The sequence below is a fragment of the Chiloscyllium plagiosum genome, chromosome 11 (assembly GCF_004010195.1).
Source record: "Chiloscyllium plagiosum isolate BGI_BamShark_2017 chromosome 11, ASM401019v2, whole genome shotgun sequence".
Taxonomy (NCBI): Eukaryota; Metazoa; Chordata; class Chondrichthyes; order Orectolobiformes; family Hemiscylliidae; genus Chiloscyllium; species Chiloscyllium plagiosum.
Window position 1 is genome coordinate 48,539,188 of NC_057720.1, and position 27,353 is coordinate 48,566,540.

At 37.4% G+C, this 27,353-nt stretch overlaps 1 protein-coding gene across 5 annotated transcripts in view; it reads right to left on the minus strand.

The window, feature by feature from the left end:
- Positions 1 to 26,731, minus strand: part of nfia (nuclear factor I/A) — a 677,405-nt gene extending 650,674 nt beyond the window's left edge. The window contains exon 1 of one of the 5 annotated variants that reach the window (XM_043699269.1): positions 26,511 to 26,731. In XM_043699269.1, coding sequence (XP_043555204.1) covers positions 26,511 to 26,606 — 96 coding nt within the window. In that variant the 5' untranslated portion in view covers positions 26,607 to 26,731. The remainder of the gene's footprint in view (positions 1 to 26,510) is intronic. The other 4 variants (XM_043699272.1, XM_043699265.1, XM_043699262.1 and 1 more) reach the window with 4 other exon arrangements.
- Positions 26,732 to 27,353: the final 622 nt, after the last annotated feature.

A 27,353-nucleotide genomic window follows, 5' to 3' on the forward strand; every position in this document is an offset into this window, starting at 1 on the left:
GTTGTTCCCTTGCTGTTCCTAACTTCAACCCATACTGACACAGTAGACAAACCTTCCTCAACAACCAAACTCTGAGACTTATGCTGAGCCCTACTTCCCTGCAGCTTGCTAAAATAATCTATGTTGTAGAAATGTGAACAAAATAAACATAAGCAATAATGACTAAACCATGATTTGGAGATTTACTGAACATGGAAGATATGATTCCATGTCTTTCTTAATTCAATTGTGGGATGTAGGCTTCACTAAGCTTTCACTAAACCAGCCTTTATTGCCCATGCCTAGTTACTGTTGAGAAGCTGATGGTAAGCTGCCTACTTGAACTGCTGCAATTCCTTTCTGTTGGTAAACCTACAATGATGTTGGGGAGGGACTTCCGTCATTTGACCCAGTGACAATGAAAGAATTGTGAATATATTTCATAGTCATGATGAGGGCTCAGAGAGGAATCACAAGTGGTGGTGTTTTCACATATCTGCTGCTCTCTTCCTTCTAAATGGTAGTGTTCTTAGGTTTGGAAAGTGCTATGTTTGAAACCTGGTGATTTGTTACAAAGTCGAGAGTGTGGTGCTGGAAAAGGAGAGCAGGTCAGGCAACATCCGAGGAGCAGAAGAATCGATGTTTTGAGCATTAGGCCTTCATCAGGAATCTGATGAAGGGATAATGCCTGAAACGTCGATTCTCCTGCTCCTCGGATGCTGCCTGACCTGCTGTACTTTTCCAGCACCACACTCTCGACTCTGATCTCCTGCATCTGCAGTCCTCACTTTCTCCTAGTTAGATTTGTTACAAAGTGTCTTGTAGATGGTACACGTTGTTGCAACTGACAGTCAGCAGTAGAGGGATTAATTGTTTGTGGATGTTGGGCCAATCAAACTTTGTCTGAATGGTATCAATCTTCTTGTGTTCTTGGAGCTGCACTCATCCAGGCAAGTAGAGAGCATTCCATCACACACCTGACTTAAATCTTTGTTGGACAGGCTTTAGAGAGTCAGGTGGTAGGTTACTTGCTGCAAATTCCTAATCTCTTACCTCCTCTTAAATCCATGATATTTACATGACTAGTTCAGTTTTGTTTCTGATCAATGATAACTCTTGTGATGTAAACCTATATTCTATATGTACAACTTAGACACTAACATTATGATTAACATGAGATAAATATGAACTAAAAGAAATTAAGATTGAACACCCCCACAGACTGCACTTTAAAAAAGTCAAGACAGATCCCATTCAGATGTTAGTGACATGGTGGGTCACCAAATCTCATGATAAATCTGGGTCCTTTATAAGGGATTTCAATTCTTCATGTTCAAAGATATAGCCTTGGAATGTTCCCAAAGTTTCTTTGATTCAAACAGCCTCAATGACTGCTCACGTCTTAGTACTTCAATGTCTTCTGCCAGGACTGAGATCCAAAGGACTCCTAAGACTACTTTCAAATATTTACTTACTGACACAATTTCAGCTTTTATGTGTAGTAACTTCACTGAGCTGCTGCTGAGTTTCTCTAGGCTCTAATTTTTCTCAACTGCATTAAGCAAATAATGCTTGCTGGTATTCTTAATGCATTCTCAGCAGCTCTAAACTAGCTATGGCTTCCATGGCTTCTTTTTGGCCCTATTCTTCATCCATAGCATGGAGCAACTAAACTCTGAGACTTATCCTGAGTCCTATTTCCTTGTAGCTTGCTAACAGCAGTACCTGTCTGCAGGCAATTCTTCTGCTCAGTACTCTCCCAGCTCCAATTGCAACACACCTCTCTAAGCAAACACACACTGAAGTAAATTAAAATCAGAGAACTTTCTTAAGCTCTACCTGTCTCCATAATGATATCATCTGTACTGAGCTATCCTGAATGTGACTTTCAGTTTAAGTATGTTTCATTTACAGTTTCTTCATTTATTTGATGAAGTAAATGGATATACAGGCTTTCAGAGTTCACTGAATGCTTTAACTAACTTACTTATAACTTTCCAAAACTACCATTCTATTTGAATTGTCATTAATCAGAAGACACCAGTTCAGCAAGGCCACCTGATGTTTCTGATCTTATTTTTCTAACTGTTAACCTCTTAAAGTAGCAGGACACCAAAGTTTTAAGTGTAATAGTCTTCTATGTGCTTCAATGAATTTATCCCATCTTCTACAGTTAGGCATTAATTCCTAAAACTATAAACATATAGTAAAATGCATGAGCCATTAGATTAGATTACTTACAGTGTGGAAACAGGCCCTTCGACCCAACAAGTCCACACCGACCCGCCGAAGCGTAACCCGCCCAGACCCGTTCTCCTACATTTACCCCTTCACCTAACACTACGGAGAATTTAGCATGGCCAATTCACCTGACCTGCACATTTTTGGATTGTGGGAGGAAACCGGAGCACGCGGAGGAAACCCACGCAGACACGGGGAGAATGTGCAAACTCCACACAGAGAGTCGCCTGAGGCGGGAATTGAACCCGGGTCTAGAACATAGAACATAGAAGAATACAGCGCAGTACAGGCCCTTCGGCCCTCGATGTTGCGCCGATCCAAGCCCACCTAACCTACACTAGCCCACTATCCTCCATATACCTATCCAATGCCCGCTTAAATGCCCATAATGAGGAATTTCTCCAATGAAAACAACCCCAAGTGCCTCAGCCTTTCCTCATACGATCTTCCTACCATACCACACTCTGGCGCTGTGAAGCAGCAGTGCTAACCACTGTGCCACTGTGCTGCCCCTCATGAACTACATGAACTACATATTTGTACCACCTTTAGAATATGGCTTTAATAATTTAAAATATCATTGTGCAGGTACTTGTGTAACATCTATTTATTGCTAGATGAACTCTAGGAGAGGCAGAGGCAATGTGTTAATGTCACTGGACTAGTAATCCAGGAAATCTCGTACAATATTTAAAGGGACAGAGGTTTAAATCACTCCTTAGCAAATGATGAAATTTGAATTCAATAAAACCTGGAATTAAAGGCTGACATAATGGCAAGTAAGCATTGTTAATTGTCAAGAAAATCTCATCTGGTTCACTAATGCCTGTTTGGGAAGGTAATCTGTCATCCTTTCCTTAATTGATGTACATGTGACTCCAAACCCACAGCTCTATTGTCCTCTGGGTAATTAGGGTTGGAAAATGAACACTGGCTCAGCAACACATCTATAAATGAACTTTAAAAACAAATCACCTGAAGTGCATCACACATTACTTCTTATTGTTTCATCATATTTTCTGTCTTTGGCTCTTTTAATTACCACCTTGCTGGAATGGACCTAGCCTGGACTAGAAACATCTCCTCCAATGTTAGTTATTGTTCTATTATAGTTTTACAAATTAGACTGACATATATGCATAAGTAATTACAGGAGATGTTTTGATAATGCACAGGACGCGACTACAGGACAATGAGGAGGGACAGAGGAGGAGGGTGTTTTGTTCAACAATATTAGAGGGGCAAAGAAAAAGGCATGGGAGGAAAATCTCATTCAAAATAAATAAAATGGGGTTGGCAACTTTTACTTGAGGGATATCGCCATTATATGTGCGTGAAAAACTATTTGGGAAGACTATGATGGGAAGAGATTTGTGTTGCAATGATGTATTCAAGTTCTTATAAGGGAATGGGAGGTTGGAAAATTATGAGATACTTGGAGAGAAAAATAAAGACAAGGCTAGGATTTTTAAGGAGCAGAATGATATTGGCAGGTTACAGAACATCTGATAATACTGATAAGCATAGGATCAGAAGAAATATTTGAATGTTCAGTTGAATGTGTGTTATAAAGATGACAGTAGAGTTTAGAGGAAATCAGAAACTATAGCTGGAAGCAGAGTCAAGGCAGGACAGTCATAAGCTGATCTGAACTTGACCTGAAATGTTAACCTGATTTTTCTCTCCGCATACTGTCAGACCTACAGAGATTTTCTTGCATTTTTTATCTTTATTTGAGATATGTTCAGATGCTCAATTATAAAAGTTTTGTATCTCCTATTTACAATTAAACATTATTGTAGCAAAGACTGAATTATTAAAAAAAAACAAAGTCACCACTGCAAACTGTCAACTGGTTTTTCTCCAATGTCTCCTATTCATTTATTTGGTTAAAATGATGATATTAACTATTGTCTTTTCTCCACAGATGCTACCTCTGCTGAGAATTTACAGTGTTTTTTCCCATTTTCGCTGTGTGTCACCCTAATTGTTGACTCATCTGGTATGAGTAGGCTCAGCACAGAACCATCTGCATGGTTAGGATCACATCTTGTTGTTCTGTAGCCTTTATGGTACTGTAAACCATATTCTGAATGTTATGTTCTCTATCTCCAAATGGAAATCATTAAAGCAATGGTTTCATAATAACCATACACATGGTAAGCTTTTACAGTAATTCCCAAATCTAAATGAAAGGTTTTACATGAAACAACAATGTAAAGTGCACCGGACTCATCAAAGTAACCGATCTTTAAGAAAATTGCCCTATTAGCCAGTGGTGATAAAGGTAGCTTTAAAAAACTAGTGATATTGGTGTGTTCCTCTACCATCTGTTCTAGCAAGATCTAGAACAGTAGAGACAAATTAATTTATGATCTTATAGTCTAACTCATTTTCTTTCTCTGATTGGAGGTGTAGTGGACAGCGAAGAGGGTTACCTCAGATTACAACAGGATCTTGACCAGATGTGCCAATGAGCTGAGAAGTGGCAGATGGAGTTTAATTCAGATAAATGCGAGGTCCTGCATTTTGGGAAAGCAAATCTTAGCAGGACTTATACACTTAATGTTACGGTCTTAGGGAGTGTTGCTGAACAAACAGACTTTGGAGTGCAGGTTCATAGCTCCATGAAAGTGGAGTCGCAGGTAGATAGGATAGTGAAGAAGGTGTTTGGTTTGCTTTCCTTTATTGATCAGAGTATTGAGTACAGAAGTTGGGAGGTCATGTTGCGGCTGTACAGGACATTGGTTAGGCCGCTGTTGGAATATTGCGTGCAATTCTGGTCTCCTTCCTATCAGAAAGATATTGCGAAACTGGAAAGGGTTCAGAAAAGATTTACAAGGATATTACCAGGGTTGGAGGATTTGATCTATTGGGAGAGGTTGGGCTGTTTTCCCTGGATCATCGAAGACTGAGTGGTGACCTTAGAGCAGTTTCTAAAGTTATGAGGGGCATGGATAGAATAAATAATGTCTTTTCCCTGGGGAGGGGGGAGTCCAGAACTAGATAGCATAGGTTTAGGGTGAGAGGGGAAAGATATAAAGAGACCTAAGGGGCAACATTTTCACACAGAGGGTGGTATGTGTATGGAATGAGCTGCCAGAGGACGTGGTGGAGGCTGGTACAACTGCAACATTTAAAAGGCATCTGGATGGGTATATGAATAGGAAGGATTTGGAGGGATATGGGCCAGGTGCTGGCAGGTGGGACTAGATTGGGTTGAGATATCTGGTCGGCATGAATGAGTTGGACTGAAGGGTTTGTTTCCGTGCTGTACATCTCTATGACTCTATTCAAACAAGCGAATCAAGTTTAGCATTGGGACAAGACCGAGGAGAAGAGAGACAATCAGGAAAGATAGAAAATATCAGCTCCTAAAATATAGCATTGAATTTAATGGACTAAACAAAATGAATGTATCAAGTGAGTTTTTATTCGGCCAGTTTATTTTTCTATATTACAACAGTGACCATAATTCATTAGTATTTTATTTAGTTTAACAAAAAAATTAGCAGTAATGCTTTTCATGATATGTTTTCATGATATGCTGGTCCTGAGAAAGAGGATATCCCTCCTGTACACTGCCCTGCCCACAAAGCAGGCCACTGAATTCTGCTATGTGACTTGTCTCGAGCAAATGTCAGCAACCATGCAAGACAACTTCAGTCTGAAAGTGCTTATCTGGATGTATAATGGGCTTTTCAAGATGGCAGAGGTGCAAGGGATGAAAGCATGTTCATATGGAGATACTTTAATATTAATTTTTAAATTTAAAAAAAATATTTTGTAGTATTAGCAGGTCAGAAACAGTAAAATCTCAGGTAAGTAATTTATCTCCAGCATTCCCCAAAGCCATTCCACCATCTACAAGACAGCAGTGTAATGGGATACGCCTCACTTGCTGTGATGGGTGTGACTCCAACAATGCTCAAAAAGCTCAACACCATCCATGTCAAAGTAGCCTGCTTAATTGGTACCTTGCACCTTCAACATTCGAGTAGAATGGCAGCAGTATATGCTACTTACAGATTACACTGCAGGCACTCACCAAGGCACATTTGACAGCACCTTCCAAACTTGTAAACTTGAAAACCTAGAAGGAAAAGAGCAACAGATGCATGGATACAGTGCAGCCTGTGAGTTACCCTCTCAGCCACAGACCATCGTAACTTTGAACTCTTATCACCAATCCTTCACTATCACCGAATCATAATCCTCAAACTCCATTCCCATCAACATTGTTGATGGACCTTCATCAGATAAACTGCCACCATCAAGAAATGTGATTTGCTAGCACCATCCCAATGGTAATTAGGGTTGGGTAACCAATGCTGCTCCTCGGCACCAAAGCCCACTAAAGAAAATAAAATATGTATCAAGATAAATGCAAGCAAATAAAAGAAATATGAAGAACTAGCAGCGGGGGTGGGAGAGAAAGGTCAGCTTTTAGGATTAATTAACGGTCTCCATTGGTAAATAAAATCTACACAGCAGTTAAATAAGCTCTGCTTATTTTATATTTGGAAGCCTTGGTGGTGGGTGATAGCCAGCAAGGAGATAAAGCGTGTTGGATGAGATAAAATAAGTCTGGAATTTGTGGACTGTTGGCACCAGTTTAAAAACCTGCAGCCTGTAGTAGAAATGAGCTCCCACCTGCAACATTAAATTATCTTTTCTCTTGCAGCTGTAGCATGATGTGTTTTGCATTTTTGGTGTTTTCTGCTCTTATTTTGAATCAATAACGCTTTCTTTATGTGGAAAACGAGCCAGTGTTTCTCCTCCTGACCTAATGAAAGTGTGAACATTGGCTGAGAACAAGATTATACTTGCCCATTATGATCAATAGCCTGAAAATGCTCATTGTTGAAATACTCATACAAATATTGGACATCTGTGCTGGCTTTTTGAAAGAGCTAACCAATTATTTTTACTCCCCTGGTCTTTCCACACAGCCCTGTAATTTCTTTTCCTCCTTTTCAAGTATACACACAATTCCCATTTGAAAGTTAGTACTAAATCTGCTTTCACCACCCTTTCAGGCAGTGCATTCCAGATCAGAACAGCAGACTTCATAAAAATTTATCTCCTCTTTGATTCTGTCAGTAATTACCTTAAATCAGTCTCTTCTTGTTAATGATCTAAGCGCTAGTGAAACAGTTTTCCTTGATTTACTCCATCAAAAGTCCTTATCATTTTGAACACCTCTATTAAATTGCCCCTTAATCTTCTTTTGTCTAAGGAAAACAATTAGAGTTTATAGTCAGTCAACAATTTTAAAGGATTCCAATACCTCATATTTCTGACAGCTTTTTAAATGCTAGATTGTGATTTTGTCTTCACTCGGTATGAAATAGCAATATTTTATTAAATGACTTCTTAATAATTCTGGTGGTTCTTGGATTATTTCGAACATGAAGCATGCTGTTTGTCTATATAAGCTTGAAGTACCTTGTTTAATTTCTCATCAGAAGGCAATATGCTGTGGGGTAGGTATTGAGTCTGGATGTTTTTGGAATTGTAGTTCTGATCTGCAAAACTGTGGTTGGGCTGTATTCCTATGTGTATTTTTAGGAGTCTTAACACTTGATGGATTTTGAACATTTGAAAGTTAGGATGCTTCAATAATGTAGTGATTTGTGTTTCAATGTAAGCTTGAAGAGCCTTGAGAACTGTTGTGTCCTGTACCTATAACTAATGAGCCATTATTCATCTTTATTATTATTCTTTTTGAGATGATCTTCTCTTTCTTTCACTCTGTTTCTCTGCTACATTCCCCAATGCTCTCAGTTTTTTTACATCTGTTGATTTTGCCATTTATCTTTGAGTCATTCATTTAGAGCACAGAAGGAGCCTTTGGCCCAACTGGTCTGTGTCATTTCTCAAAATGATTCAGTCATTCTCATATCCTTGCTCTAACCCCAAAATCCTGCAAGTTTATTTCCTTCAAGTGTCTATTTAGTTTCCTTTTGAAATTTTTGATGGCCTTTGCTTCCTCTACCCTTATGAACAGGGAGTTTCAGCTCATTACCACTTACTGTGTGAAAAGGTTCTTCCTCTCATTCTCCTGCAATTCTTGCTCAAAACCTTAAACCTATATTGCCTTATCCGTGCATTGTTAGCCAATGTTTTTCCTTGCTTACCCTATCAAACCTGTCATTATCTTGTACATCTAATCACACCTGCTCTAAAGACAGCAACCTTACCTTCTCCAATAACTTTGTAGCTAAAATCCCCCATCCCTGGAATTATGACAAATCTCTTCTATATCCTCATATCTTTCCTAAAGTGTGGGGATCAGAAATTGATGGAATACTCTAGCAGTGGCCAAACCACAGTTTTGTGTAAATCACTGCTTTTGCACTCAGTACATCTGCTAATGAGTTCCAAGATACTATATGCTTTCTAATAACTTTTTCAATGATTTATACCTTCAATGATCTAAGAACATAAACTTCAAACTCTCTGCACATGCAAATACTGTACCACTCAGTATGTTGCCTTTCCCTAACCCTTTTGCAAAATTCATCGCACTTCTCTGTTTGAAATCATGTGCCAATTGTCTAACCATTCTACAAACCTATCTATGTCCTGTTGCATTCAATTGGTATCGTCTTGTTTGCCACTCTTCCAAGATTGGTATCTTCAGTAAGTTTTAAAATTTTATTCTGTATAACGACATCCAAGTCATATATGTCTAAAATATCAAAATATAATGTTCATTACACTGACCTTTGGGGACTACCACAGTCTACCATCCTCCAGTGTGAAAAAACAGCCACTTACCATGAAATACTGCTTTCTTTCAAGCCAAATTTGATTGAAGTTGGAACTCCCATTTCATAAATCTCAATTTTACTAGTCAGCCTTTTATTTTATACTTCGTCAAATACATTCTTATAATCCATAGTGACACCTATTGAGTTTCTTTCATCAATCTTCTCTGATATATTATCAAAAATTGTAATTAGATTAGTTGAGCAAGATCTACAATTCACAAATTCACGCTGAGACTCCATATCTATCTCAAGACTATCCAAATCCCTGTTCAGTTATTTTTCCATGCTGACTGGTACACACTGGATTAATGGTGCTGGAAGAGCACAGCAGCTTAGGCAGCATCCGAGGAGCAGTAAAATCGGGCTTTTGCCCGAAACGTCGATTTTACTGCTCCTTGGATGCTGCCTGAACTGCTGTGCTCTTCCAGCACCATTAATCCAGAATCTGGTTTCCAGCATCTGCAGTCATTGTTTTTACCTACCTGACTGTTACACACTGCTGGCTTGCAACAACTAGTCCCATTCTCATCAGCCCAGATACTAGTCTTCAACCAATTCAATTCACTCCTTCTGCTATCAAGAAATGGCGAAAGACACTGGATAATGCAAAGATAATAGGTCATGCCATCAATCTGGTATCAGCATTGATGAGTTGTGCTCCAGAACCAGCCATAGCCCGAGCCAAGCTGGAACAGATAAAATACTGGCATCTAATTAGCAATGTGCAAAATTGTCCAGTTATGCCCTATACCCAAACAGCAGGACGAATCCTATTTAGCCAGCTGCCACCAATTAGTATCTTCTAACCATCAGCAAAACAATTATAATACTATTGAGGGACACTTGCAAAGGAATAACCTGCACATTGCTTGCTCAGTTTCCATTTAATAAGGGACACCTAGCTCCAGACCTCAAAATAACATTGGTCAAAAGAGCTGAATTTAGAAACCAAGATGACATCAAGGCAGTAGTCAAGTAAGCATTGCATCAAGAACCCCTAGCAAAACTAGATTTAATGGGAATCAGAGAATACTGTTTACTGGTTGGAGTCATACCTAACATAAAGGAGGATGATTTTTGGAAGTGAATCAGCCCTACCACAGGACATTGCTGTAGGAGTTCCTCAGTCCAATCGTCTTTATCTGGTGCATCAATCAGCTTCATAAGGCCAGATGTTCACTGATGATTGCGGAATGTTCAACACCATTTGAAACTCCTCAGATACTGAAGAAGTCCATGGCCAAACGTAGCAAGACTTGGACAATATCCAGACTTAAGCTGTCAAGTATCAGGTAACAACTGTGTTACACAAATTCAAGGCAAAGACCTTCTCCAACAAGAAGGAATTTAACCATTACCCCTTGACTTTCTGTACTACTATCATCACTGAATGCCCCATTATCGTTATCCTGGGAGTTGCCATTGACTAGAAAAAGGACATAATTCTTTGAAGTCTGCTTCGCACATAGACAGAGTGGTTAAAAAGGTGTTTGGCACACTTGCCTTCATTGTTCAATCCTTTGAGTATAGGGGTTGGGAAGTCATGTTGAGGTTATACAGGCCTCTTCTGGATTACTGTGTCCAGTTGGGGTCACCCAGTTATAGGAAGGATATTACTAAACTGGACAGCTTTCAGAAGAGATTTACCAGGATGTTGCTGGGTATGGAAGATTGGAGTTGGAAAAAAAGACCGGATAGACTGCGACTTCTTTTATTGGAGCATAGGAGATTGAGAGGCACCTTATAGAAGTTTATAAAATAATGAGAGGTATAGATAGAGTCAATAGTGTTGTATTTTCCCTCGGATAGGGATTTTAAGACGAGGGGACTCATTTTAAAGGTGAGAGGAGAGAGATTTGAAAAAGACACAAGGGACAAATTTTTAAACAGAAGGTGGTTTGTATGTGGAATGCACTTCCAGAGGAAATGGTGGATGTGGGTACAATCACAACATGCAAAAGACATTTAGGTAAGTACATGAATAGGAAAGTACATGCAGGAGAAGGTAGGTGCACTAGTTTAGTTTGGGATCATGGACTGGTTGGACCAAAGGGTCTGTTTCTGTGCTGCATGACTCTATGACTCTATGAACTGGACTGGACATATAAATGCAATGAGCAGATCAGAAGCGAGGAATTCTGCAGCAACTAACTCACGTTCTGCCTCCCGAAACCTGTACACCAACTACAAGGCTCAAGTCGAGAATGTGATAAAATACTATCCACATACTTGGGTGAGTGTAACTCCAACAACACTGAAAAGGTTCAACACCACCCTACTCACTTGATTGGCTCCCCATCCACCACCTATAAAACTCACTCCATTCACCAGTGACACACAATAGTAGCAGTGTGTACCAAGTATGAGATGCACTACAGTAACTCACTACAGCTCCTTAGAGAGGGCCTTCCAGACCCAAGGTCTTTATCATTTAGAAGGAAAAGGGGTCAGCAGATGCGTTGGAACACCATCAACTGTATTTTCACCTCCAAATCACAGATCATCCTGACTTGGAGCTAAATCACCTTTCCTTCACTGACACTGGGTCAAAATCAGAGAGCCCTATACCTAACAGAATTATGGGTGTCCTTCACATTGAAAGGACAGCAACAGTTCAAGAAAGTAATTCATTACTACCCACTCCAGGGTAATTGAGCGGTGGGGGGGGGGGGGGGGGGGGTATAAATGCTGGCTTATCCTGCGATGCCCATATCCCATGAACAAATATTAAAAATCAATCAGTATGTAATTCGTAGCACTGTCAGGAAACTCCTTTGTGATTCAGGGCATACATTTCCTATTCTCCAATAGTCTATGACTATCCCCACAGCTAGGGAAGTTCAAAAACCATTCTACCACCTCCAACCCACTCCTTCCACAACTTGGATGAAAGGCATCCATATGAGATGACCTGAACACTCAAAGCCAGACTTTCCAGTATATTGTACGTACCAATTTTCGAACCATCCATTTCTTCAACCTTCTCCTTTTCTATTGATTATTTGTATGAATATTCTTCCCTTGTAAATGTCAATATAAAGTAGCTATCAACAATTCTAGCCTTGTGCTGTACTTCTGAGGATATATCACCTTCTTTGCTCCTAATGACCCACTTCACCTATTACCCATTTACCCTTTACATGTTGATAGATTTTTTGATTGAAATTTATGTCTCCAGCAATCGTGCCATCCTTTCTCTGCAATACATGCACTAATTCTTCACTATCTTGGGGAACTACGCATAGAACAATGGAGTATCAGCATTTGTAGCTCCATGATCTGATTGTATTCATTCTTGGCAGACCTGCAGGAAGACGAACACTTGTTATGCCTTGTTCTCTACAGAATTAGGTCCCACTGCAAATAGAGGACATATGAATTTTTGTTTATTTTTGTTCACTCTGATTTTGTCTTGTCTAATGAATCTTTGTTGTCCTCTCTCAGTTTTTCTCAGGTCCTCCAGCACCAGAAACCATTGAGAGCCTGTCTTATCAGAAACTGAGGAAGAAAATGGTTAAAAAAAGACACATTCATTTTTATTGGACAGTAAGTTTGAAAATAATAACTTCAGTGTACTGGCCATTTAAACTATGTCTACCAGAACAAGTCAAAGTCTGGGAGTTCAGTGATAAGAAACTCACATCTCCACTTCCCAAAGCTTGCCCACCAGCTATGAGGCACAAATCATGAGCACGATGGAATACATTCCACTTGAATGGATGAGTAGGACTCCAGCAAGACACATGAACCTTGGTACAATCCAGGACAAAACAGCTCTCTTGACTGGCACCCAATCCACCATCTTAAACATTGACTCTCTCAACCACTGGCACGCTGTGGCACAAGTATGCATTGCATTGTAACAACTCACCAAGATTTCATTGATAGCACCTTGTAAAACCATGACTTCTATCAACAGAAGCCCAAGGGCAGAAAATGTACAGAATGCCATCACTCCAAATTCTCCTGCAAGCTACAAACTATTTTGACTTTGAACTATATCAGCATTCTTTCACTGATACTGGGTCAAAACCCTGGAACCTCCTTCCTAAACTTAGCACATGGTTTGCAGTACGTCATTACCATCTTCTGAAGGACAATTAAAATTGGGCAATATGTGTCTTTATCACATGAATGAATGAATGAAATAAATATAATGCATGGCTTTACTGGGCTCAAGCATAACATTGTTTACAGAATATGATTATACTGTAGAATAACATTCCTGAGCATTTTATAGAAAAATGTTGTTTTTGTTGGATTAAAATATGCTTTCTTAATAGTAAATAATATTAAACAACTGTACAATTTCTGTCGAGACATAAGTTTATGTGTATTGATTATGGTTCAATATGCAGATTAATGCAACTGAGTTATGTGGCTGTCTCTTAAATATTCACGTTTCATTGTGGTATAGAAATTTTCATCCAACAGTTGCATTTAAATTGTTGTTATTTCATGTGACTTAATTGACCCCACTCAATGAAATTTTCTGTTTCTCACTGTATAATGGATGCTTACACAGGTTGAGTTTATAAGTCACAAACTGCTTTCTTGCATTTAAAATGAACTATTTGTTCTTGTTAGCTAAATTGATCAAGGACTGGAGTCTGATACTTATATGGTGGTTCATTGGGCCTCTGTAAATGTTGGGCAGCATTTTGCAGCTGTGGAGACCAGAGCCAGAGACACCAGCCAGCAGTTTATGTTAACGAGGCAGATGGATTTGAAGTGAGAAAAAGCAAGGGAGAGAAAGAAATATAAACTGGAGACCAAGGAAGAAGATAACAAAATCCATGCAGGCAAGCATGGCCAGTAAAGTTGGAAGGTGGGATCTTCTGGCCCCTAATTATGCCTTTTGCTTTTTAGAAATTTCCAGATGAAGTAACTTAACATGTAGGATTGGTGTAAATAGTTTTGTTCATTGCTTGTGGTCCATTGCCAGGTAGGAATTATGGACTGTGAGGAGTAGGGGTGAAAGAGGTGTGGATGCTCAGATAGTCAGAGAGCAAAAGCAGTAAAAAGAAAGGTCATGCATAGAAATGAATGCACCAGTATTCCTCCAGGTGGCCAAGACTGCACTGATCTGGGTGGCAACCTTGGATCATGCTGGCAGTCTTGGGTAGAGCATGTCTCTCCCCTGCATCATTCCATCCACCAGAATCTCCAAGTGTCTGTCCAAAAACCAGGTGCGAATTTCCTTTTGTCTGCCAGGTCAGGGAAAATGACAAGAACCAAGCAGGCAGCTCTGAGCTGGCAGTGCTTGTCAGGTGTACAATGGCCTTCAACAATGGTGCCAGTGCCAATGCTAAGTCTATTCCACAATGTCTAGGCAGTGGCAAGTTCTTCCAACGATGGTGAGTGTTCAAATCAAGCTAGCATCAGACAAAATTTGCACCTGAGGGGTGTGGTAGCTAGATAATGAGGAGATTTTGGTAAAATAATACAAGAAACTGTGGTAGATTTTGTGGAGAGAAACCCTCTACGGAATTCAATGAAACTGACCCTTTCCCAAAATATGACAAGACTGAGCCTGATATGTTTCTGATCGTCGTAAGTTGGAGGAGAACATGACTCTCATCAACATACAGATAAAAAGTGTTAAGACAAAGCATGCTGCGTACATGGTTAACCTGGCTGCTAGATGCCAGTTGTGGTCATTGCTATGATTGCGCTTTCATTGATATCGTTATGCAACAATCTCAGGGCCATCAAAGCATCTTTCTCAGGATTATTTTGTTTCATCTCATGTAGACTGTAGGCTGAACTGAGCTGTTGCTAAATGTAAGTGGACTAAAAGGAATGATCACAGGTGCTGCTATTTCTCATGATGTTGGTAATTAATAAAGCGATAATTCTACTTTTGAGAGAGCTTTTTAAGTCCTTCTACTGTATTATGTAAAAGTTCGCTGCATAACTAACAGGGGCACAATTTTTCCTTGTTATTTAAACTTGCTGACTGCAGTTAATGTTCAAAAGGCTGATTCTGGTTGGTGGGAACCTCAATGCACAGACCATAACAACTTTTTTCAATAAAATTGTCCCTGAACATTTCTTCAGCTGTCAACTTTCAGCAGTAAAAGTTTCAGGAAAGTTTATTATTCCAACCATAGTAATTTTTTGTACACAAAATAAGTAATTAAATTTGAAAAAATTCCAGTTTACAAGAGATGGTTATATTAGGAGGATTTCACATGAAAGAAACTGCACAACAAATGTGTCAAAACATTTCCAGTCATTTTAACAGATGTGTTTGTTAGATATTATACAAATTATTGAGTTTATTTCAGCCTAAGTTTTTAACCCAGTAATTGTGGTAATTTTAAATTTTCTTGCTTCTATGCTAATTTTTATTTACAATTGTTCCTGTTTTTTTTTCCTCCTTTCTTTTGATGGCTTTCAATAATGTATAAAAAACTGTAAAATGGTACTATGTCTTTACTTTGTTCCATGCAGTTTCAACGGAAAGGGTCTTTGTCATAGCAAAACATTACAAACTCCATAACTAAAATAGCTTCCATCTCCTGTTTTTTTTTAAAAAGCAATCAAAAGCACTTTCTCTAGAATTAAATAACATATCACACACCAAAATACTCTGACAAAACTCAGAGCAGAATGCATTAGTCCTCCCTGATAACATCTTTAGTAGCATTTGGAAAAGTACATTCAATTATCAAGACTTATGATAGGATAATATTTCTTATTGTGAGGGTCGCAATAGACTCAGTGTGCCAGTATGCATGACAATTGTAAATTACCTGGATGTCCTGTACCAATGAGATAACTGTACTGTACATATTATTATTATGATATTCTAGTATGTACCATAATGACAAAAATCTATTTATCTCTTGTCTCATTGAAATGGAGTTACAAAGCAGTTGATTACTGCACTGGGTGGATAGATATAATTCCAACTCCATTTTATAGTCAAACACTCAATTCTTATTTTTTTGTAGAGTATATTGATTTGACATTATTTATAGTTAGCCAGAAAAATTAATCTGACAAGTGCAGAAGCAAAATTGACTGAAACATAGCATCTCTGCAACACAGAATCTTGAGAGGTGCAAAGCTGACAGACTATAGCCCCACCACTGGTGGGAAGGTGTAACTAAAGTGACAAATATGTGTATGTGCTTCCCATGATGAATATTTATAGCTGAAAGGTGTTGACATAGAGAGTCACAAAATATGACAGTTTTGTAGATAGAGTTACGCTGAGAGATGTAAGATTTTAATAGACTATGGATGGCTTAGATAGATTTTTATGATGGAGACTAGCCAGCAGAGTACAGTGATCAGCTGCCCAATGGTACTTGAAGGCACTCAGTCCATATTTCGAAGAAATATGAAGTGGCCTGTGAAAACCAAGATAATGCAATATCACAGGAACTGGTGCCCCATCCGGTTGTGAAAGGCAGAAAGGAGGTTTGTGACCACGTTGAGGTGGGAGAAGTCCATTGTATCTTGGAGAGAACTGACAGGAGCATTCCTGCTTCTCCTGGGTTCACAAAACTAAGTTCAAATTTTTCCTTTTGGAGCTTTTTTGGTGTATTACTAGGTTTTGTTGAATGGATAATCAATGAAGGAGATTCTGCTAAGTCACAATATTGCCACCGGAGACCTATACAACCCATAAAAACATGTGAGCCCTGGGAATAATGGCAGTAAAGTTAATTCCATGACCATTTCATTTCTCTTGATCAGAGGGAGTTAAAATTAAACTAATTTTGTCTAAGTCTTATTTCTCTCATGATTGCAAACTGATGGAATGATAATAATTTGCTGGTTGAACAGTTTCAATTCAGGAAAATTGGTCACAGAATTGAACCAGTCCTGATTTTGGACTACCCGATCCTTATTTGGCAAATTCACTCAGAGAAACCAAAAGGCTGGCAGGTGTGGGGATTGTCACTACATGTATATAGTGTGGGTGACCTTCTGAGCTTAGGGGTCAGAAACATTGTTTTGACTAAGCAGAAATAATTTTATTCTGCATCAAGCATGCATGTGACATGATTAATCAAGTCTATAAGGTTGACAAACTGAAAAAGAAGCAGCATGTGGAATTCAGTAATCAAGTAGTTAAGTGTATGACATAGCTTCCATTAGCCAATATATCCAGGAAATACTGGCATTCCTTGTCCAAGTGAACAGTGAATCCAGATTCGATGACTACTGCATAATTTAGCAATAACATTGTACCCGCGCAGCTCAAGAGTCCTTCTTATGATTAGGGATGGCATTATGTGTAACCCATCTTTCTTTGTCACACAACAAAGGGCCTCACGCAGAGACACTGGCCGCTGAGTGACACTTGTGGTCTGTACCAGACAGTTCCACAGTACCAGATGCTTCAGCTAGTAGTTAAAGCAAAAGAAAATTGGCTGCCAAGCTCTGCTATACCAAGGCAACTGTGCCAAGAAAAAGGTTCCTTCATGTTCTCCAACCTCTGACCCATCCTCATCACAGCATGGGGCCTACATTCATAACCAACAAACAATTGCATCATTCATCCCACTAATGCAAACTGTCTACAATTTAACATTCAAAGGCCTGAATTTACTTCAGCAGTCTGCAACAGCAAAACTACTTACGGGAACTATAGTTACACTAAAAAGTGACACTGGATGAAGTATTTAATATTTAATTTGTTTGGAAAGTAGCTGAACAATTAGATGAATCATGTTGAAACTGCTTAATGAGATTACTGTTGTGGAGAGCAACTGCAATTAACGTGACAAATTTATATTTTTGTCTCCCATTATAAATGTGGTCATAAGGGATTTATATTGGAAAAAAGTTGACACAGAAGCATAAAAAAATGACAAGAGTTACGGTTTTGTAGCCATGGCTGTAGATTTAATAAGGAGGATGTAGGTTTGTTAAATGACAGTCCCCACCGCCTGCTTTGAACAAGTATATATCGGTACAATGCATACAGTATTAGTTAACAACTGGTAATTCATTCCACTCACCCACCCCAAAAATGAAGACTGTAACATCTGTGATTTAGCATCATATACCTTTCAGTTACATCAGTCAGTTATATCTTTCATTCATGTTACACAACCTCTTCATTCACTGTGTTTGTTACATAATGGAGGTGGATGATATTTAAGATATTTAATTATATTTAAGTTTCTATTATGACAAATATCTGACTGTGAATTTTCAAAATACATTTAATTCCGTGTTTCGTTTCTGATCATAAACTATTCACTCTTGCATTTGATTAAATTACAGCTTTGTGAGCATTGCTTGTAGTGAATTATTCTGCATTTTAACCTGATGAGGAATAAAAGTACTTACAAAATGATCGTGGGAATATTGGAAGCATGTTATAAGCTTCCAAATTCATATTTCAAATGGGCGTTACTCAGAGATATTCTAGTTGTGAATTCCATGGGTTTGGAGGAGCAGAACTTTAGTACCAGTGAAGCAACTATAGAAGTTTTTTTGTCCCCACCAAATATGCTACCAGCATGTTTCTGTCGGGTTGGAGGCAAGAACATTCACCCATACATTTATGTTTTCCAACTCCCTTGGATTTAATAGAGCGGTTTTAATAGGCTTATTAGAACTATGGTACTGTCCTCAAATGTAGCATTAAAATATTAAAAAAAGATTAGTCAAATTCAGTATTCTCCAAAATTGCTTCAACTTTGTATCCTATCAACAGTGAATCTATAATAAACAGCACTGAGCAGATGGAAAGTTAAAAGACATCGCATTCCGGTAAATTAAATTATTGTTTAAATAAAACATTTATGTCGTTGCAAGTGCCCTAAGGACTAGAAGTGAAAAAGACCATTGAAAGTTATGACGAAAGGGTCACTGAACCTACAATGTTAACTCTGCTTTCTCTCCACAGATACTGCCAGACTGGCTGAGTTTTTTCCAACATTTTTTGTTTTTGTTTCTGACCTTTGAAAAATGTTTCGATTAATCACAAAAAATAGTTAACTTATATCTTATTTAGTTTCCTGTAATCACACAGGTACAAGGCTGAAATAAGAGCAATAGAAAAATGAAAAATTATCAGCTTAGATTCAACTCAGCCTTAAACTTATATTGTCAGAAAAAATGGACTGCAGCTTTTGCCAGATTTACCGCTTATGGCAAATATCCTTGAGTTAAATTACTTGTGTAATCTATAAATAAAATTTTTGACTGTATAAAAGACAAGTTGTTAGATAAATGTTTTTGTAGAAAAGTAATTAAAAATATTCAGATGAAGAGTTTGTTTAAGTTTACCATACAATAATATGCCATTTATTAGTATTGATTAATAATGATGAACCAGTTTCAAATGAATTGCTCAACAGTATGTAAAGAAAATTGCAGCTTTTTTTTTAAACGGAAGGGCAGTGAACATATTTGGTGACTTACATTACAGCTCACCATAAATGCATGGGAATATTATAATTCTACTGCCGTTTAACATGTTTCATGATCAGAAGATGGTATTTACCAAGAGTTAGCAATGCTTATTGTGCAATGCTTCAACTGAGAAAAGTAAAACTAAATGTCAAATCTTTCAGATATTATAAATAAGTAAAAGTGAGGTTATATACTTATATCAATGATGACATAAATTGAGAAAGCTAGAAAAATTAACATAGACACAAAAAAGATGTAAAGACTAAAACCACTATATATATTTTCTCTAGACAGCAAACAGTCAGAAACTTTTGTTCCTCTATATTCCTGTGGTGTTACTTTTTTTGTAAATATAACCTGCTGTGGAAGAAAGTTTGTCAGGTTACAATATAAAGTTTACATTTTGGATGAGTAGAATGAATTGCAAGCTCATTGGATAACTGCACTTGTATGGGTGGTGTACAGTCAAGAGTTTTTGCTAGCTCTTTCAGGTAAATATTGTGACAGCTCCTATATCATAGGTGCAAAGTCCAGGGAATTTAACCCCAGTACTTTCAATCATTTAACACTGTAAAATAATATACTGTGAAAGCCCAGGTTGGAAAAAGCAGGCAATTTCAAAAGTATTACCCACATGCAGAATTCTCTCTCTCTCTGAAAATGAATTTTCAGACATAAGGTAAAATGGAATTCCTGTTGTCATAATTTTAAATGGATCAAGAAGGTATATAAGCAAGCACACAAATGATAAACACTTGTAGGTATGGTAATAAGTACATAAGTCGATATGACTGCACAGATATTCATGTGCATATACTTATCATATGCAAGCACAATGCAGTTCTGCTTGTTCTCCAAATCATGCTGCCTGGTGTGTGCTCCAGTGAAGGCAATACACACCTGACGGACAGCTCTGTTCCATTGCACCTGACTGCTGGCTCACATGTGGATCCGTCTGCTTGGTAGTTTTTTGCTCTGTATGAAGCTAATGGAATTTGCAGTTGATTAACCTCAAATCTGGAGTAAGCTCTCGCCTGGCACAGCAGCTGGCGATGTCATGACAACTTGTATTTCTTAAGTGGATAAGACAACCACGGCATTACTGTAGCATTATGCTCTGCACTGAGGAGGACATCTAACAAACTATAGAATGTGAGGGACATGAAGAGACAAAAAGAATTTATGAGGAAAATTAATAGTATATTGAAGTGGTAAAGTAAGATTAGACTGAAACAGAAGGAGAAAAAGTCAATGCAATATATGGTTAGAATCAGCAGACTGATGGTAAGAAACTACAGGTATATTTACAATGATATTTTGTTTTGTGCTGATATTGAATTATGGGGGCCTAATCAGTCACTGTAACATCAGCAGAGTATTGGCTGAAAACCCAGGTAGACGTTTAAGTGGACCTTTCTCTGATCAATCATCAAAATTACACTGGATGATTGCAAGGAAGCCAAAGGAAATTCTTGGCAACAGTATAAGCATAAGCATGGATTCAGGATTCAACCTGAGTCCAGAACAAAGTTTCCTGTTGCCACTAGTTCGGGAATTGTCCATAAAAGGTTATTTATAGACAGAGGGTGAACACTTTCAAGGACTAATGGAAAGATATGTATAAACAAAAGAAGAGTTAGAAAGGGGAAAAGATAGGGTAGACAAAAATATAGAAAAAATAAAATGGAGATGCAGACTGAAAGAGTGGGAAACATCAGATGAAAATGAGCCTGAATTAGGAATGAAGGCATCTGAGCAAGCAGGAGAATACCACCACAAACTGTGGCTAACCTGTAATCTGGAGAAAGACTGGGAACTTAAAACAAGATGTGCAAATATATTAAATTGAACAAGAAATGAAATGCAGAGAAAAACAGTGTGGTAAAAATATAGAGAAGTCAAACCATAGAAAGAGAGATTTAAGCAAGTGCTAAACACAGCAATTTGAACAGGCGCTGTGTCCAGTAAAGGAATAGACCCCAAAAATGGTTAGACTTGAAGATGTCAGGGAATTGTCAGTATCATAATGAAGCTCTTCATTCAAATTGAATGGACTTCTGATTTTAAAGTAATGTTTACCTTGAATATCATATAATGAACTTATTACAATTTAAAATAACTTTGATAAATGTGTCTTCTTATTAAACAAATCGAAACTATCCAAGGAACCAATGCTGCTTTCAAATTAAGCCATAAGGAGCATCAATAAGATGTTCTTCATCTATTATATCTATTTTCTGTGGGTTTTAAATGTATCAGGAGACTTTGCCCACATTGCTACTCTAAAATTGTTTACAACTGTGTACAGGATCAACTGGGTGTCATGCTAACAATTTGTAAAGCCAACATTCTTACTCTTGGTAACCCACATTAGTCAGTTCTTCATTAACAAAATAGAAAGAATCTGTAAAACTTAAATTGGGAGTGGGGAATAGAAAAAATAACTTGCTGAATTTCAGGAAACTCTTTGTACTGACTATAAATGTCATCAACTAGAACATTCTGTTCAGCGTGATAACAGGGAGTGTTACTTATTGCTGTTCTTTGGTACCAAATTAATATTTACCCAATACAGCCAAATTTTCATAAACACAAACGACACTTTTCACTAACATGTTCTCCACATGTTGGGGTATACAATATAAGATGATTTTAAAAAATGGACTGTTTATTTGGGTTATTGACTGCAGTTCTTCAATTAAAGACAGTGTATTTTTATTCAGAAAGTATGGTGCAGGACGCAGGATAACTTCATTCAATGCTTTCGTTCGTCTAGAATCGGAATTGTCCATATTTTGGCGATGTAAGGATGAGACAAAGACATCCGTACCATCAAGCTCACACCATTGTTGCTGCAGATTTTATTTGAAGCTGCTGAATAAGTTACGGTTAATTCAACACGGCGCTCAACACAAGACTCAACATTTCCAACCAACTAAACTTATACACAAAAGGTTTCAGTTGTGTAAAACAGCCGTTTGCCCCATGCAGAAGCTCCTAAGTATCACAATATCATTTTTTAAAAAGTGGTTAAGCGATACCAAGTTACGATGAAGACATCATCGCTACTCAACAAACTTTCACCTGCTATTGTACGGAAATGTTTGGAGGAAAACTGAATACCGGAGATTATAGGAAGCTGCGTTTAAATAACAACATTTATAGAATTATTCCCTTAAATTGCTCACAGGTTGCGCCTTGTTGTCAATTTCTAGTAACTTCCATCGAAACAATACCTTTTCGCTTGTCATTTGTGGGCCTTAATCGGAAATGAATGGGAACATTATAAAGAAGGAATGTTTATATTCAGAGAAATAAAACTTTATAAGAGTAGACAATAATCATTTCAAATGTGTTCGACCATTTAAATTCTAAAACAAGCAAGCGTAAAATGTTAGAGAGTGACAATTAACAAATAAACCAGTGAATCTATTGCCAGCTCTGCAATTTCTGCACATTACAGGTCTTAGACATCATACCGTCAAATGTACTTTAAATGTGTCAAACATCACCGTGGAAATGATTATTAAAACTTCTTTCTGTATCCACTCATAATGAATAGACAAAGCAAAACATTTACATTCGAAATCTTTTTTGGCAGCGCTGTGGGATATCCATGTTCTAACCTACACATCTAATAGTGTTTCTAGCGGAAATCTAAACAGATTCAACGTTAAGGTGAGGTCACCGAGTATCTGAGAGATGACGGTCTCAGTACAAACATGCAAACTCTACTAAGTCTCAAATTGGAAGGCTTCAATTTTTTTAAAATCATCAAATCACGCTGAATGTATTTTGCATCCAGGGGAAAAAAAATCACACAACTGGAGAGACCAAAATGACAATGAATACTCTAGCTGGAGTCTGCATAACTAGGCTGAAAAAACCGCTATTAGATAGTTAGGCTATATATATATATATAGTTTATATTTGAATTGCACTTGTGTTTTGATTTCTGATATGACAACACTGTTAACTATTAAATGATAATTGTCTTTCACATATTGGTGCTAATTTGTTGTATGTTATATATGTATCTATGTGGTTATTACATTTATGTGTGGAAACACCAGCAGCTATTATTACTTAATGTGAATCACACTTACCTAGTCTGTTTTGTAACCAATTTGTGGTATTCCACATGTTTACTGAGAATAATTCTGAGAAGAGCTGGCTTCCCATGATTAGGGATGAAATTTCTAATGACATCTTATGGAAGAACAATTTTTTTAATGTAATGGCAAAGTATAATCAGCTCTTCAGAACGTGAATAACATATGGAAATGAGCTCCATTTATGATATTATAACTACATTTTTGAGTTTTCATTAATGTTAATTATGTAAATTAATGTGTTATTTGCAGAGATTTCTTTTATAGAAGTAACAAACAATTATTTTTTCAATTTTGCGCAAAGTATTTTGCATTTTTATGGCTGTGCTGGTCTTGTAATTGTATCTAAGAAAATTATTTAATTTTCCATTTTGGAAAAAAATGTAAATGATTCTTCATGTCCTTATGTAATTGAAGCTGCAGTTTCCCTTTTTCCTGACAATGATCTGTGTGTCAATCTCAGGTCAATTTCATACATTCAGAATCAACCAACCAGTGATCTCAATGCACTGGAGTTGAATTAAAAAGAGAAACATCAGTAAATAGACTGTTGGAATTACAATGTAATTAACTTATGAAAAACTGTCCAGAAGCAAATAACTAGAGCTATTCTAGAGGGGGAAAAGTGTGGATTATTATTATTTGATTTTTAATACAATTATCAAGATAATATTTAAAACTCATGCGAGACAGAGAATAGAATATCAAATATAATATTCCCATTACAATAAAAGAAAACAAACATTAACTCATGGACTGACTTTTTAAAAACTTGCAGAATTTTAAAGAATGATGCAAATCTAAAAGTCACATACAGACAGGGAATGCAATTGAAATATTTGAAAATGTCATGCTTCTAGATCATCAATATAGCAAAGAGCATATTTCTGACATAGAATATTAGACATAAGAAAAGTTTGTAAGAAAAACATAGCTGTGTGTAAATACTTGCCTACAATATTGGTCATTTGAACAGTGAGTACAGCTTATTAAATTTAGTCTCATATTGCCTTTGGCAACAAAAAAAAAATCAATATTAAAAAAATGTCTCTGAAGAGAGGTTTGTTTTTACAGCATGTTTAGAATCCTTTCTGTGTAATTTAAATTCTGAGGGACAGAAAACAGTCTGCATACCACACCTTATTAAGTCCTTAAAACAATAACAAAATTCACTAGACATCATTCCCCACATTTAACATATGAAGTACATTATACACAAATCATACAGTCATAAACATAGGCACTGCATAACATTAGTTCACTCCAAAACTGCATTCATTTTATGGAAATTAATGCAATTATAAATTTTATACTGCATAGTATTTAATGGCAAAATTAGAAACAGGTTGTTAAAAGTGGTTCAGAAAGTAATACTGCAGGCATATCTTCTTTTAAACAGCTGTACATTAACTTCACATGGATTGCTCCTCTGTAAATTTTTAGTTCAAAGCACCATTGAAATTTAATGGCAAAAAGTGGTAAGCACATGCAGAGGGAATAAAAACGCCTCCTTTACAATATTGAAATGTTTACAATTCATTAAAAATAAAATTCTCCTGTCACAGCAGCAGTCAGAGAGGGGGCAAACCTCCTACTGAAAATAAATTCTGCTATAATTATAGTTATCACATTGTAATTTAACTAACAATAGCACAACAGAACTTGCATTATTACCACTCAGCTTCATTATACCAGGAAGGTTCTGGCAGTCGTGCTGGTCCTGTCTAACCTGACAGGAACAAGCATGTAGAAGCAATATTTAAAAAAGGTTAGAACACAAATGGATATGATTCAAACCCTGAGACAGAGGTCATGAATACCTTGACTTGAAACTCTTCACATTAATTCCCCCCGTGAGACACCACATTTCCAAAATTGCATCTAAAAAAATGTAAAGGAAGTCACAAAATTTCAGTCTGCCAGCAGAGAAAGAAGAGCAAGATGCACTGTACAAATCCACTTGCCAGGCTTTATCCTGATATTGATGCAGAACAAGCAAGTTTACGGTCCAGTTGAGAAAGTATAATACACTCATTGTCCCAACAAACTTTTTCCCCCTTCCCTCTTTCTGCCATCCTTCCACCCCTCCAGTCACTTTGGCAGAATTCGTGCTTGCCTCAAGAATAATAATGACCAAAACAAATAATCACTTTTAATGAAGCTAACGTACACGCTGAAGCACACAATGGTGATTCGCATCTCTGTCCCTTGCAACAGAACTCATTTGTATCTAGTGCCACAATGGACTATTGTGCATCCTTCTGCATTCCGTGTATCCTTTTTGATTCAGCAAGTCAAAGGTTGTGTGGCTCGACTGACTGTGAATTGTGTTAACCTCTCCGCACTGCACACCGGAACCATTCAACGACTTAAAATCAGAGGCAAAGTTTCTAACAAACTACATAATGAAAAGGAACGCAAAAACACATGACTGAACTGACAATAACACAGTATCCCACTATAATGAAAACAAACAGAAATGACTGAATACTTTACATCAGTGATATACGGAAGTATTCCAGTATTCAGAGAGTAACTGCTAGAAACAGCTTTAACATGACAAAGTTGATCAAATTTCAAGTTGACAACAACTCTAAATGTTGAAAAAATATACAGATTTTCATGCAGCTATTTTAAATCAAGAGAAATGACTTAAGTCTCACAGCCACTTAAATAAGTAATCACAAGAATTCTGAAACACATTCTGTCTTGCATGCATGAAACTACCTGATCAACAGATACTTTTAAATAACACATCTCTAATTTCACGCTTTAAAAAAAAACAAAATTAACACTTTGTCCTGTCAATCACTTGTTCTCTCTTGCACGATTCCAGGATAAGCGGGTTACTGTGTAGTGGTCATTGTTCAAAAAGCACAGAGGAGAAACTGAAAGTGTGAGATTGCAGCTCTGAATAGTGTGAAAATCAAATGTTAATTTGATGAATGCAAGGTCTGGGACATTCAGTCAAAGAGGGAGGGAAAGTAAAAAAAAACAGCTTTTGCTGCCAACTCACCATCCACCATGTCCTGGCTGAGATGTCATAGCACAGCTGCCATTTGATGGAGCTGTCGGAGGGTTTCCCGGCCATTATGCTGTCAGCAACCTTCATCTGATGCAGCTCACGGGAGATAAGACACCTAATTGAGAAAACATTTGCAATGGCATGTTGGGCAACATTGTAGCCCAATCCATACCATATGGAATCATGGGTAAAGTCTCCTTGACAATGAACCAATCTCACAGACCCAGTGGCAAGGTGAACAGGAACTGAGGAGTCATCTGTTCAGTACTGTCTTTGCTTAAAAAAAAGAGCCCACTGCTCAACATCAAAGTGAAGCGGCAAAATAAGTGTTTCAACACTGAGATAATTCAAGTCTGCGAGCTTTTGGTGAACATGGGGATTTAATACGAGAAACACAGGTAGTGGACTATGGACTGAGAATGCCATAGGCTATTAGCCGAAAATTTCTGCATGACAGATGGAACTGCTTAGAGTATCATGCAATGTTTTTACAGACTTAGAGGCTGATGCAGTATCTGTTTCTACATTGCATGCGTAAAGAGCTAATTTTCTCAAACATGAAGAAAATGTGCTATTTTTTCTTCAGCTTCTATTCCTGTTTTAGCTTTTCTTTCATCTAATATTAAGCAAAATATAAGTGTTGTGTTATATTTAAAATAGGAATAGTGCTTTCAGCAGAGTTAGCAGATAATCTGCTTTGAACAGAAGAGTTAATAGGAATTATGAGAGAAAATGTTAAATTACGAGAATTACATTTTTTTAAAGAAATTACATTTCCATCTTACGAACATAATATTGTCATATAATAATTACGTTTTTAAAGATTTTCGAATT